At 32.2% G+C, this 14358-nt stretch overlaps 1 protein-coding gene across 40 annotated transcripts in view; it reads left to right on the top strand.

Moving 5' to 3' along the window:
* Window positions 1-14358, top strand: part of LOC129803875 (serine/threonine-protein kinase mig-15) — a 79811-nt gene that overhangs the window by 51742 nt on the left and 13711 nt on the right. For 26 of the 40 annotated variants that reach the window (XM_055850706.1, XM_055850704.1, XM_055850702.1 and 23 more), the window contains 2 exons: window positions 4197-4325; window positions 12963-13457. In XM_055850706.1, coding sequence (XP_055706681.1) covers window positions 4197-4325; window positions 12963-13457 — 624 coding nt within the window. The remainder of the gene's footprint in view (window positions 1-4196; window positions 4326-12962; window positions 13458-14358) is intronic. The other 14 variants (XM_055850720.1, XM_055850727.1, XM_055850726.1 and 11 more) reach the window with 1 other exon arrangement.

Genomic DNA, 14358 nt, shown 5'->3' with positions numbered 1-14358 from the left:
AAATGCCAAAATGAATTTTTCGCATATTCTCGTAGCAAAATGTCTATTTCCATTGAATTTTATTTTTCCTAGCAATTTGGCAAGCATTTTAGGACCAATATCAATATATTTTCCTGTAAAATTTTCAATAGTTTGCGTTGTTTTTTTTTTTAAGAAAATTATATGTGAAATTCCAATAGGAATTCGAAAAAGAAAAACAAGGCGTAAAGTGAATTTTCACCATATTTTTCTCTACAGTTCCACTTTACAACAATTCTAGGTTTTATATTATTTAATTTTTTTAATATTTTCACGAAAATTTGCGATTTTTTCGAATCGTGGCAAATCTCAAAAAATGTGCACATTTTTCAAGTTATTCAAATGTCCATTTTTAACGTCAACCCCATATAAAAATTTTACGCCAATTTGGTATTCTACTTCTACGCCCATTTTTGGTTTTTTCCCTATTTTTTAAATAATAAAAAAGTTGTCAACTATTTTTTTCGACTAAACGGAAGCTAATTAAATTCTCTACACATTCGTGTTATCGCTTTAGCATAATATTGAATAAAATTCTTAACATGAAGCTCCAAACTCAAAATTAGAGTAAAACGCCACTTTGGGTTTTAAAATGTTAAGTACCATAGATGAGGGTGACTTTACACCTCTGCTTTTCCTGAGCTTTTCTTTAATTCTAGCACTTAAGGATGATCCAGAGACTACAGGGCACCTGAAGATGTTCTAAAGATCATTCTTAAATGGTAAACTTAAAGAAAAGGTGTTCAAAAAGCAAGTTTGCAATCATCTGCATCTACAGTATATCTCAAAATCTTTAATTTTTATCTGCTACAGTCCATCAAATTATTAGAAATACTTACTGCAAAGTTCATAGGGGTTTAAAATCCTTAATATCATTTCATAGTAGAATTTCCTAAATTCAGAGGTTTTCCAAATTTCGAAATCCTGAAATTTCAGCATTTCATTAATTCCAAATTTCGGTATTACGAAAATTTAAGATTTCAGGATACCGGTTTTATGTATATCGAAAAAATAGCACATAGGATACCGAGATTTTCGGACTCCCATGATTTTTGATTTCCCAGGATTTTTTGGGGTTTCGGCGGCCCCAGTAGATTAGTGAATGGAGTAGTGTCTCTATGACTGTAAGATCCCGGGTTTGAATCTAGACACTTGCAGGTTTTTCAGATTCCTTGTAAGTCTCGAATTTGTCCACTAAATAGAAAAGTAATTCCAAAAGCAATTGGCAATGAAACCTTTTAAAAAGAAAAGTTGGTACAGAAAGGAGTTTCGACATGTAGTATTCAGTCGAATACAAATACGCATTCATTGCCCAGATCCACAATCCGGGGTTGGTCTACCGTTATATAAAACGGTATTATTGTGTGTATCAGGACGCATACAGAGTACCGTGATATAAAGCAGGTTCACCGCCTTAGGGAGAATGGGGAGGGCATAATGAGGCTAAATAAGTGGTCTGGGTGCAGCGGTTCTGAAATGAGTAAAACTAACTCATAGACAAATCTTAATCTTTTGAGGACACGAATATCACAAGATTCCTGGACTTTTCGGGGTTCCGGAATTTTCGAGGTCCTGAGATAGGCAGAACCTCAGGATTTTCAGGACCCTGTGATTTACGGATCCTGAAATATTCGGAAACTCATGGTTTTCAAAATTAAGGAGTTTTTGAGATCCCGGGAATTTTAGGGGCCGGAGTCCGGACTTTCAAGATTCTGGGATAAGAAAAACTGGGTCATTAATAAACACGGGGTAGTTGTAAAGACTGCGCTGTTTTTAATTGGGTATTTAATTTCAGAGGTCGAGAATTTATGAATTTGTAGACAGAATAGGGATCTTTGTTTCCTGAATAAATAATCGACATTAGTCCAAGTTCTGCTGCCCCAGTTTTCCCTATTTAGGATACCGGAATACGACTCGTAGTCCTGGGATTTTCAAGATCCCGACGTTTTCGGGATCCCGGGATATTTGGGATCATGGAATGTTCTAGATCCTAGAATGTTCGAAGTCCTGGGATTTTGAGGATTTTTGAGTTTTCGAAGCCCTGGAATAAATTGTGATTTCAGGTTATTCAGGATGCCTGAATTAACTCGGTCCTGAGATATTGCGGAATCTCTGAATTTTCGGGATCCTAGGATTTATACGGTTCCGGTATTCTCGGAATCTCAGAATTTACCCGTATCAAGCAAGGTGAAGATTATTATACTCACCACTAACTCGAAACTCACCACTCGAAATAATGATTTGACTAAATTCCCATCAGTTTCCTACTAACTAATCTGTTTCTCGGCTTAAGCCGAGGGACGGATTAGTCAGAAACTAATGGAAATGTAATTTGATCATTATTTTGATTATAATTACGTTAAACCATCTTTCGGCTTAAGTCGTATGTGAGTCTAGGACATTAAGCTTGGTCACAGCAAAGCCGTCTTCTTTTTCTGCAATGCTATGCAATGATAAAGCAAACTGAAGAATTGAGAACATTTCTGGAAATTGCGATGAGGGGGCGTAAATTTGGAGATGTAGCTGAAGCTTTGACGATTGCTGACGTTGCTGACAATCGTCATTTTGACAAGCGGTATACCTCTCCCTTTTATTCGTATTTTATAAAATTCATTTTAGTAGTCTAAAATTCTAAAACCGATCGGAAAGGCCACCCCTTCGGTTTGTGATGCTATTTTATGCCGTAAAAGTCAGTTCACGTTAAATTTGTTTCTTTTTTTCCATAATTGCTGTTTCAAAGTGAAATTCACATCTCAACGTCGTCGCGTTGATTGTCTGGGTAATACCTCAGAGACACCCTAATTGTATGCCAAAAGTTTGAAGTTTGAATTTGTTCAACAGCAATCATTAGCAAGATAAATTGAAACTAATGTTGAGAACTCTAATGATATCATCTCCTCTAATTGCTGAAAGGATGTTAAATAGAACAAGAGGAACAATATTAACTGAAAAAAAGTCGTTGCAAATAGAAATTTATTTATAGGAGTTTTATTTGATCGTAATTTCTATGTTGATTTTATCAATTAATTTTTTTGTTGTTTTCATTTCACTTTTTTTGTCGATTTTAATTAAATTTTTTGCTCTTGGTAGTGATGACATTTATTTATCCATACACCTTCACATTAAAACACCAACAATTTTACAGACTTTGTTATTAAAATTTTGTTTTTGTATTTTACAAATCAAATTGCCAAACACATAAATAAATTAAACATATTGTACAATATTTTGTTGAAAAACAAACATTTGTGCTTTTGTCTTCTTTAATCTGATAATTATTTGTAGAATTTTAAACATTGTGCTTTAGCTTAAAACCCTTAATCTCTTCTAATTCATGCCAATATGTAAAATAAAGTAGGTTTTTAATGCAATTTGTCGCGTGAGGCACGATACTCATTTTAGTTTTTTTTTTATTCTGCAGAGAATGCATGTTTTTTTTTTAGTACTTGTGGCGTAGAAAGAAAAAGTGCTTTGTTGAAAGTGAAAAGAGTCTGCAATAGTGAGATGTTGTTGTTTTTTTTTAGTGCTGTAGATAAGGCGTGTGAAAATGTAAATGTGTTTGGTAGAAGTTTGTTTAAAAAAAATATATTTTTGTCTGAGATTTGGCATGCAGTACAAAATTCCCTATTCCTCCCTTCATTAATCGAACCTTCACCATTTGTATAAAAAAAAAAGAAATCAAAATTATGTAATTAGAAGTTTTATTTTGACACTGATTTTTCAAGAGAAAATGTCTAAAAATTTGAAATTGTCCGAATATAATTAAAAGAAAAAACACGTGTTCTTTTTTGAGCAAGATTTTTTTGTCAATAAATCATCAATCACTATTTTAACCAAGTAAAATTAATACAATTGCATCTGCTTTAAATTCTGATTAAAAATAAATTAAGCAATGTGAGAAGAATTTTGACGAAGTAATTAATATAGATTTCTGGCTTTTTTTTTCTTTGTTAAATAATCATTTTAAATAGAGATATCTCATTACAAATTTCTTTTTTGGCTTTCTTTTGGATGCTAAAGAAAAAATAATTTGTGATGAGAGTGAAAATGTGAGAGAGAGAGAGAGAAAGAATTTTGAGATTATCTTGAGAAATATACTTGTTTTTGATTCGGATTATGCTAATTGGGCTTCTTTTCTTCCTTCCACCACCTCATATGGTGATTTATTCTACATTTAGAATCGTGGAGGTGAAAGTAGTGGAGGTTTAGGAACACCTGGTACACGTACTAGCAGTGTCTTGCCAGATCTTCTGAGTCAAGCTTCACCAGCAACTCCCCCACGTCATGATAAATCATCAAGTGAAGAGGTAAGATTTATTCTTATTCTGTTGTATCATTGTTAGTTTCTCCAGGATTTGCTATATAACTTACTATACAATTAGTTTTTTCTCTGACAATCAACCCCCACGGAAAATGTGGAGGGTTCATTATTTTATTTTTTAGTTAAAAGAACAAGAAGCATTTGAAAGAGATTTTTATTTTGTTGTAACTTTTTTTATTAATTGATTTTTAAACTAACAGGTATTTTCAATTTTCGAGATTTCTACAGTAGAAAATGATACATGCGAGTAATTATAAAATTTCATTTTTTTTTAATATTTCTAGAGTTTGTTTTTAATTTTTTATTATGGGAATATTTTTCAAGATATTGAAAAAAAGTGGGAATCCTAAATTTCCGCACTTTATTTTTATTATTGAGGTTGTATTTGACTTTTGAGTAAGCTTTGCCCAAAAAGACCTTTAGGTTACTTTTCCATTTCTGAATTATTGTTTAATCAATAGTGACAATATCGTTTATGTAAAAATTGTTATATTACGTCCATCGCCGTCTTAGCGGTGGTAAACCAAAAGCGTAACCAGGATTTTGGTAAAATGACGGGCCAAATTTGAAATTATGTCAGTTGGTATTTACAGAGAATATTTTTAGAGAATTATCTATTAAACTTAACCGTTTCCGAATGCAAAACACTAGAATTTTTTTGAAAAATACCTTATATTCTAATTTTAATCCATTCTTCGTGAAATTGAGCTTATTGAAAAATCAAAAAACTCTTAGATGTTTTGGACAAAAAGTTCCAATTCGGAACTGTCCTTTTGGGAAATTTACTTCTATAATCTTTGCCGGATTTAGACAAAAGCACAAAAACGTTCTTATGGATCTGAGTAGCTTTTGTTGGAGGAATTCGCAATTAAACTTAAGAACAATGTTGAGAAAAATCAGAATAAATTATATTTTAATCCGATTTTGATGATTTTAAGTGGTATTGGATAGCACTTTTTTTTAATTAATTTTTCAAATATAGTAATCTTTATAAAAAAAAAAGAATTGAAAGCAAAGCTTTCAAAACTTTACAAGAACTTTTGGTTAAAAATTCACTGTATTAACTCCATTTCCATAACGATTTTCGTAATCACAAATTATTTGTAAAGACGAAAACATTTCCACACAAATTCTCTAAAACATTTCCAAATTGGCTTTCACTGGCACAAATTGGCAACGAAAACGAAATAAAAATTGAGAAAATTCTGTTAATTAGAAATGTTTTTTTTTTTTGTAAATCTGATCTTGCTAAATCTGGCGTACTTCGTAAGCTGAAAAGTTCCTTAAGGCACCAAAAAAATTTTTGCTTGAATTGCCAAGAAAATCATCAAATTTTATTACTAACTGGTAGCAAAATTCAAGACCAATTTCAATTCAAGATTTTTGAATTCAAGAAGAAGTTGAATGGACAAGTTCATTCACAAGTTCTATTTTATTTAAAATTTCACCTAAAAGGTAACCCAAGATCAGAATCTGTTCCAGTCTAACTATTGTTGGGGAGTATTGAGCAAAAACCATCCCTAAGTGCTAGAATAAAAGAAAACCTTATAAAAAGCAAGGGTGCAAAATCACCCGAATCTACGAAAGTTGAAATTGTTAACTTTCGATATCAAACTATTCGCAACTCGGAGAGCTTTAAAATTCAATTATTGTGAGTTGACTTTTTGGGACAAAGGATCGTTAGAAAGGTCTCTACTATCAGATATACAACCAACCAAAAAAATTATCGAAAATGAAATGGAAGTTTTGAGATATCAAACATTAGATTTTGGAAAATCGATTTTTCGATTTTAGCGTGCCTAGCGATGATCGTACAGTTTCGATTTTCGATTATTTAACTAGACCTTTCCAAATCACCCAAGATCATCAAATTCCGTCAATTAGGAGCGGAGCTATAGTAATTTTAAGATTGACTTTTTGACCCCTTATTGGCCTCTACACACTACACGGAAAAAATATATTGTAAAAATATTCGTAAATGTTTATGCATTCCTATGGGGGAGTTACGAAATGCTCGTAAATCGTATGACCCATAAACAAGTTCGTTAAAGTTTGTACTTTTTTCACAAACATGGTTCGTAACATGATCATTTGACGAGCATTTTTTGTACTTATACAAACATATGTTCGTAAACACACAAAAAATGCGTAAAACTTTGTCATTTGTTCGTAAATGTTCGTAAAATATTCGTCAGATAAACAAAAAATACGAACAAATGACAAAATTTTACGAACATTTTTTGTGTGTTTACGAACATTTACGAAAAAACGTTTGCAAAAGTACAAAAAATGTGATCATGTGATCATGTTTACGAACAATGTTTGTGAAAAAAAAGTACAAACTTTTACGAACTTGTTTGTGGGTTATACGATTTACGAGCATTTCGTAACTTCCCCATAGGAATTCACAAACATTTACGAACATTTTTCCAAAATATTTTTTTTCTGTGTAGAGAAATTTATGTCCACATTTGACAGTTATTGTTACACAAGCGTAGGGAGTTTGCTTCAACTTGGATATAAATTTCTCTAGTGTGGAGAGGACATATAGCCCGATTCAGGGGCGTTCAAGTTTTTTTTTTTAACAAAAGGTATTAAGCCTAACCATAATATTCGAAGATTTGAGGTCGATCTATGCCATATAGGGGCTGAAATATCGAGAGAACAATATTTGGCGATGTTCCAAAAGGACAGAAAACGATGATGATGGGATGTATTTACTTAGAACCCCAATAGTTCATGTCCAAATATCGAATGAGTTTTTTTATATTTATGTATAAGATGCAGAGCTATAATATATACTAAAATTTGATGCTGATTCATTATATCGCACTTTCACAATTTTAAGGATTTTTCGATTATTACAGAATTAGAGAATTTTGTTCATTTTTATAATCCGGTTTTATTTCAAAAAGTTTGTATTGAAGATTTTCCACTATTTCAGATTTCCGAAATCCTTGATTGCTATTATAAACGACGCTCCAAGGAGTTACTTAGAGAAATGCTGTTTGAATTATTGAATGAAATTAAACGATTTTTATTCATTATTTATTTTGTGGGTAAAGGGGGCTTGACCATATTTTCAATCTAATTTGGTTTCGGCGGGGCTTACTCATGTAAATTCTTTATAAGTTAGCCCAACACAATGGGTTAAGTATAAGAGCTTTCGTTCTTGTAAGTATACCGGAGTCGAATCTCTTTCAGATCATCCAGAATGTTTTCATTGAAAGCGATCGAATTTGATTCGTATTTAAGAAGAAATAATAATGCATGTCCGGAAGTCTTGCGTACTCAAAAGCCTAGTTTATAGTGCTTAGCATATTATGCAGCAGTATTTTTTTTTTAATTGTTTTATTTTAAAATTAATAAATCAAGAAATCTCGAAAGTTGAATTTGCCTGTAAAGGCTAATATTGATTTACAAATTGTTTTCTATGCGTCAAATCAATTTTATACTCAAGATACATTTGTGACTAACGATAATCTTCAGAGAGTGTGAATTAACATTTTTTTTCTTAATAAATAATTTACCAAGGAGTTTGGCTTTTGTGTTTGTCATTTATTACTGTTTGCTGTAGTTTTGTTATTTATTTTTTGCATATTGCTCATTTACTAAAAGACATGTTTTCCTTTGTATATCTATAACTAAAACAAAAAAAAAGAGAATACAAATTACTTTCTGTAGACGAAGAATATTTTGCGGTATAATAAAGTAATTAAGACTTTTTTGTCCAACTCCTTCCAAAAAATGTTAATTCACAGACTTGCAAAAGTGGGACAAAAAAAAACAATAAGATTTCAGTGGGATGAAATGTTTCTGAAAAGTAGGACAAAATGCAAAAAACTTTGATTTGTTTTTCGATATATTAAAAGAAATAGTATTTTTTTTATATTAGTAAATTAGTTTTCTTTTATAACTTCAGTAATATTTAGAGAAAGAGATGAAAATGCCAATAGATAGATTGTTTTTTGAAGAGTAACGTTTTTGGAAGAAAAGATATAATCTGTTATTTGTATTGTATTTTGTCTTTCCTGGGAAATCGAATGAGCTCGGATGGCTGCCTTCAAATAAAAAGTACATCAACGTATTAGCTCTTAAAATTTTATAAAGCATTGTGTAAGTATTTACTTCAGCATCATCATAATTTTTTAATGTCATCGTATAAAGAAAAGCAAAAAACACTTTCTCTGTTAATATTCCTTCTTTATTTTAATTTTGGTTTACCAAAAAAAAAAAAAACACAACTAATTCATTTTTCAATTTAAACTTCATTTTATTTGAGAGACTATAACATTTTATTTATTTTTCTCAATTTTTTTTTATTCCTATTGCTATTACAATTTATTCTTTGAACTTTTGAAAAAAAATAATTTTTCTGTGAATACATTTTTATTTGTTCATTTTTTTATTGTAACAGTAGAAGGTTTATTTGGAAAAATATTGCTACTGCAAAAGAATTCATTTGTCTTGATAAATTCTGTATTTTATTTTTCATCCTCTAAAAAAATTGTAAAATGAAGCAGAAATTGTCATTTTTTAACCTTTTATTTTAAGGCACTAAAATTATTTTCTTTTCTTCAGTATTTCCTTAAAATAATTTGTTTTAATGAATGTGAATAACCCACTCTGTTGGCATGAATCAAAAATATAATCAGTTGTTATTAGTTGGTAATGCAAAAAGATAATTAATTTTATTCAGTGTAGAAAATTAATTTGGCAAAATAACATGGGAAAAACTAATCTATTTTTTTTTTAGTTTCCCCTCCTTAAATAATAAATTAATTATTATAACAAAATTATTGTATGATGACTTTGATACGGTGTAAATCAATAGAATTTTAACAGGCTACTCGTAGTGATGTAATTTAATTAATTTCACCAATTTTCCCAGGTTACATTATTTTTTTTTTTGCAACGATGAAAGAGAGGAGAGCATGCAGCTGTTAATTTTCCTTATTAACCATATATCAAAGTGATGGAATACTGTGTATATTTTTTTATAAGTAGGAGTTTTTTTTTGAAAATATCTGTTGAATTTGCGAAGTAGGAAATGTCATTTATATCACCACCCCCTAAACGTTTGCATTTAAGAGACCATACTTTATAAACCTTTCTGATTTTTTGCGCTTGCAAGTGGAGTTTGATACTCCAACTAAAAGGCAGATAAAACATTATTTGCACAAAATGTCGTTGATGTTCGAAAATTCAAACGTAAATTTCGAATTTTCAAATTAACCTTTTCGCACAAGGTAGGGAAAGTTTATGAAATCACATTAAAAAGTCGATAAAATCAGCACTGACCAAAATCCCCAAAATCGAAATTCAAAAATCGAAATCCCCTATGGAAAAATCACGAAAATCCAGAATTCCGGTCAAAATACCATAAGACCAAATTGCCAAAAAGCCAAAATCCACCAAGCCAAATTTTTGAATGGGTCAAAATCCCAAATCCTCTCGTTCAGTAATAACCATCCCGATTTGAGAGATCTCTCCGGTTGAGATTTTTCCTTTACCGTTTCGAAGGTATATCAGAGAGAGAACTTACCTAAAAACCCGTTGGAAGTTCGAACGTTTATAATTTCTGGTAGGTGAAACCGACGTTGAGACTTCTATTCTGCTATTTCAGGACAAAATTGTCCTTCCGGTGAGTGTCGGTGGGGTGGTTTAATCCAAAATTAAAAAAAACGGTTCCAGAGCTTTTGACACTATATCGGAAAGACAATTTTGTCCTGAAACAGCAGAATAGTTCGAACGCTTAAACACCTACGAGTTACACAAAAGTTACACGCAAGTTCATCAACAGGACATTTGTTTTAATAAATTTACAATTAAAACATTCTACCATCCTGAAATTACACAAAACTACACAAAAATTCACTTTTTACAGCAAACGTTTGCACATTGTTGACGATTGAAGTGTCAAGAATATCGAAATTCAAAATGCAAGAACAATCAGCACTAAATTGGCGGGTATATGAACTTGCACTTTAGACTTCCGGTAGATTTTCGAATAGGTTTGGCCAGGTTTGGCTTGGATTTGAAATGGCTTTATCTCTTCGAAAGGTTTTATTACTGAAACTGGGCGAATGTGTCAAAATCCCGCAAGCCAAAATCCTGAACATCAAAATCTCGAATGGTCAGAATCACATTAAGAATGACACTTTAAGGAATTCGGAATTTTTGGTTTTCCGGAATTTTAGTTTTAGGTGTTTTGCCCTTCTCGGGCTCTTTCAGGATATTGATCTATTCGGGATTTTGGTTTTAGGTATTTTCGCATTTTCGGGATTTTGACTAATTCGGAATTTTGGCTTTTGGTACTTTGGGCTTTTCGGGATTTTAACCCATTTTGTATTTTGGCTTCCGGGATTTTGACCCTTTCAGGATTTTAGAATTTCGGGATTTTGATCTGTCCGGGATTTTGGGCTTTTGATACTTTGGCCTTTTCAGAATATTCGCTTTTCGGGATTATGACCCATTCGGGACTTTGGCTTCCAAGATTTTTGATCTTTCGGGATATTGGAATTTCGGGATTTAGAGTTTTGGTACATTGGCCTTTTCAGGATATTCGTTTTTCGGTATTTTGACCTATTCGTGATTTTGTATTCCGGTAATTAGGAATTTCAGAATTTTAATCGGGACCTGTTAAAATTATTACTTAGTGACCTTAGTGATCATGAGGGAAATTATAACTGGGAACTATTACATCAGACCCGATAATTCGGATCGGGCCCCTTTTCAATTTGGGCGGCAGTTACATTTGAAAAAAGTTTGTTGACAATTTTCAGGTGTGGTTAAGTTCTTGTTATTTGATGCAAATACACGTTCGTATTTCCTGAACTTTTTCTTACCTGTATTATGATTTTTCAATATAAGGGTTCTTTTTTTTTTAGGAAATTTACAACAGTTATAAGTGTGTAAATTTAATATAAATGTATGTAAATAAACAAAAATCATTGAATTTCAAAGAGTTCCACACTCGAATTTCTCCATAATTCGGTTGACATTTCTGTTCCAAATGCCCGAATTTGAGAGAGTTTATTGTACTAATAACGGAACCGGAGTTCGTCGGAGAGTAGAGTCACTCTTAGAAAAACGGCAACACTTCCCAAAGCTTTCGACTCGGTCTCCAAGCCTTCATCAGTGGTCGAATCAATAAGGAATTTCCATAGTTTTGTCATATCAATCTGTCCAGAAGTTTACAGGGTATAACACTGATAAACTTAACTGATTGGAGATCGAGCCGAAAGCTTTGGGAAGAGTTGCCATTTTTCTAAGAGTGACTCCACTTTCCGACGAACTCCGGTTTCGTTCTACTAATTTCCCTAACGTCGGTTTTCTCACAATGTACTAAGAATCTTGTTACTTTGATTTTCCCTACAACAACAAAAAAAAAACAAAGCGCTAACAGTTACAGAGAGTTCTACAAAATTCAGCTTTTCGATTTTGCTACACTCAGAAAAATAATCGAGTAAAACTTACTCGAATCGATGTTGAATTAATTCTTTTTCGTTTTGATTTTCGATTAACTATATTTTAGAGTTGATTTTACTTCTATTTAGGTGTAATATTCGGAAGAGTTGTTTTAACTTTTTTTTCCTAAAATTTACATGACAACAGAGTGTAAGTAACTCTTTTTAAGACTGAAACTAACTCGTTTTAAAAGTTAAAATAACTAATTTTAAGAGCTAAATAAATTGTTTTTAGAGTTAAAATAACTCTTTCAAATCCCAAAATGAATATTTTTGAAACTTTATGTTTTTTTTTAATCTTATAAATTTATTATTATTTTCTTGACCTCAAGTTCCCTATGTTTCGAGCGAAATATCACATATAATGCACGCACATGCCTTCATAAAACACTGTTAGGCATATTTCTAGTTGATGTTCCATATGAAATTTGTCACACGAAAATCTTCTTGACTGAAGTATATTCTTAAAACGAAAACACTTAAGCATATACTTCAGTCGAGATGAAATTTTACATCGAAAAAGAGTAATAATTACATCGATATCCGCCGAATTAATTCAACTCGCACGAAGAGTTGTTTCAACTCTATTTACTAAAATTTACAACGAATAAGAGTAACAATTACATCGATATTTGTAGAGTTAATTCAACTCTGCCATAGAGTTGTTTTAACTTTTTAGCTGTCAAATACTGGAAGTCAAAAAAAATCTCTGCACGTGTGTATCTGTCATTTTCGGCCCGGCCCAAATCACCCGAATATCGAAGATCTCACTCAGTGTATTGAGACTCGATTCGAAATTCGCACAGAAAATATTTGATCCACTACGCGGCCGAAACGAGAAATACAAAAGTGTATTTTGATTTAGATTTTCGAATGGCTTTTTTCTTGGGCAAACTCTTTATGTGCATGGTAAGATTAAAACACTTTATTCCATCACTTTACATTTTGTTATGTGATATACATTATAAATATTGAAGTTGTATAGTTAAGAAAAAAAAACCATTCAAATTTTATACAATTATCCAAAAAAAATCTTGTAATATCACGAATGCAATAGACCAACTTTATTGGGGACCTACTAAATTCCAATTACAGATTACAGAGTTATCACGTGACTTATATTTGTTTCTGTATTTTGACTTGTCTCATTGCAGTATCGTGCAGCCGTGAGTTCAATTCATTCCACACCCTCAAAATCTTTTATTGCCACCACAAATTCCTCCCCACAATCCACAATGTCCAATTCCTCTGTTCACCATCACGGTCAGGGTTTGCAGCATAGTCCGAGTCAGTCGATGGTGCGAAATCACCATCAGGGCGGTGGGAATGGTGGCATAAGCAATAGCAATTCATCAAATAATCTCTCACCACCTTCTTTACCACCCCATGCCATTGCGTTGGAACAGAAACAGCGCAGTTTTCTCACATTTGGCTTTGGGGCTGGCGGTTCGGGACCGTCGAGGCGCGAGAGTCATGTGAATGTCAATGTGACGCCAACATCACATGATGCTGCCAGCGATACGCCCGAAATCAGGAAGTACAAGAAACGCTTCAATTCTGAGATCCTCTGTGCTGCTCTCTGGGGTGTCAATTTGCTCATTGGATCGGAGAATGGATTGATGCTACTTGACAGATCCGGACAGGGAAAGGTAAGAAGTTTTGAAAGGCATACATTGAAGCAATTAGTTGATATTCTTTCATTATCATTTTTATTGTGATACTGTAATTAAGTCAATTATCCTTGATAAAGCTCATATTCACGCGGTGGATGTTTTAAATAGTCCTGAGTTCAAATTCACAAGTTTAACCTAATAATTTTTTTCAAGATAATGTTTGTATTTTATGTAGCTAAATCCTCTTTTGAGATGAGAAAAGTGTCTTGGATTAAAAGGAAATGGTGTGGTGTATGAGATAATTAGTATTGTTCATGGCTAAATTTCACGTTTTTACAAAAAAAAGTCCTGAATTTACCCTGAACAATCTGTTCCATTATAGTTTTTCTAATGTATTTGATCTCAGCTTTCGAATATAACGAATCTCTAAAACCGGTGCGTACGGTCGTAAGATGTCATAATTCGAGTTTTCATACAAGATAATATCGCAAATTTGTTTATTTGAAACCATTAATTACTGTTACAGTGCTATCACACTAGGATTTTTCACAATTTAATTTTAAATTCAACTCAGCAAATTGAGCATTAAAATTCCGAGAACCACATGAAATTTTTCATAGCCAGAACACACTGCGAGAAATTTGCTAAATTCAAAAAAGCCGCGCAGATTGCCAGTTGTTTTATTTTGTCATTTGTGATTTTGTTACATTATTAGAAAAATGACTGAGTCCAGTGATGAGGAAGAAGTTTTCGTACTTTATGTAAGATACATGTTCAATAAAAATGTGGTTCAAGGTAAAAGGAAGAGATTGTGGGCCAGAAAATGGATCCAAGAGAGATCTGACCACGGATTCATTGAAAAAAATGTATGATGATATCGCAACTGGTGATTTTTTTGGACACAACAATTTTCTTTGTATGGCTACTGAAGAATTTG

The sequence above is a fragment of the Phlebotomus papatasi genome, chromosome 2, assembly GCF_024763615.1.
Source record: "Phlebotomus papatasi isolate M1 chromosome 2, Ppap_2.1, whole genome shotgun sequence".
NCBI classification, from domain to species: Eukaryota; Metazoa; Arthropoda; class Insecta; order Diptera; family Psychodidae; genus Phlebotomus; species Phlebotomus papatasi.
Note: the sequence above shows the minus strand (reverse complement) of the source record. Positions and strands in the feature narration are given on the sequence as shown.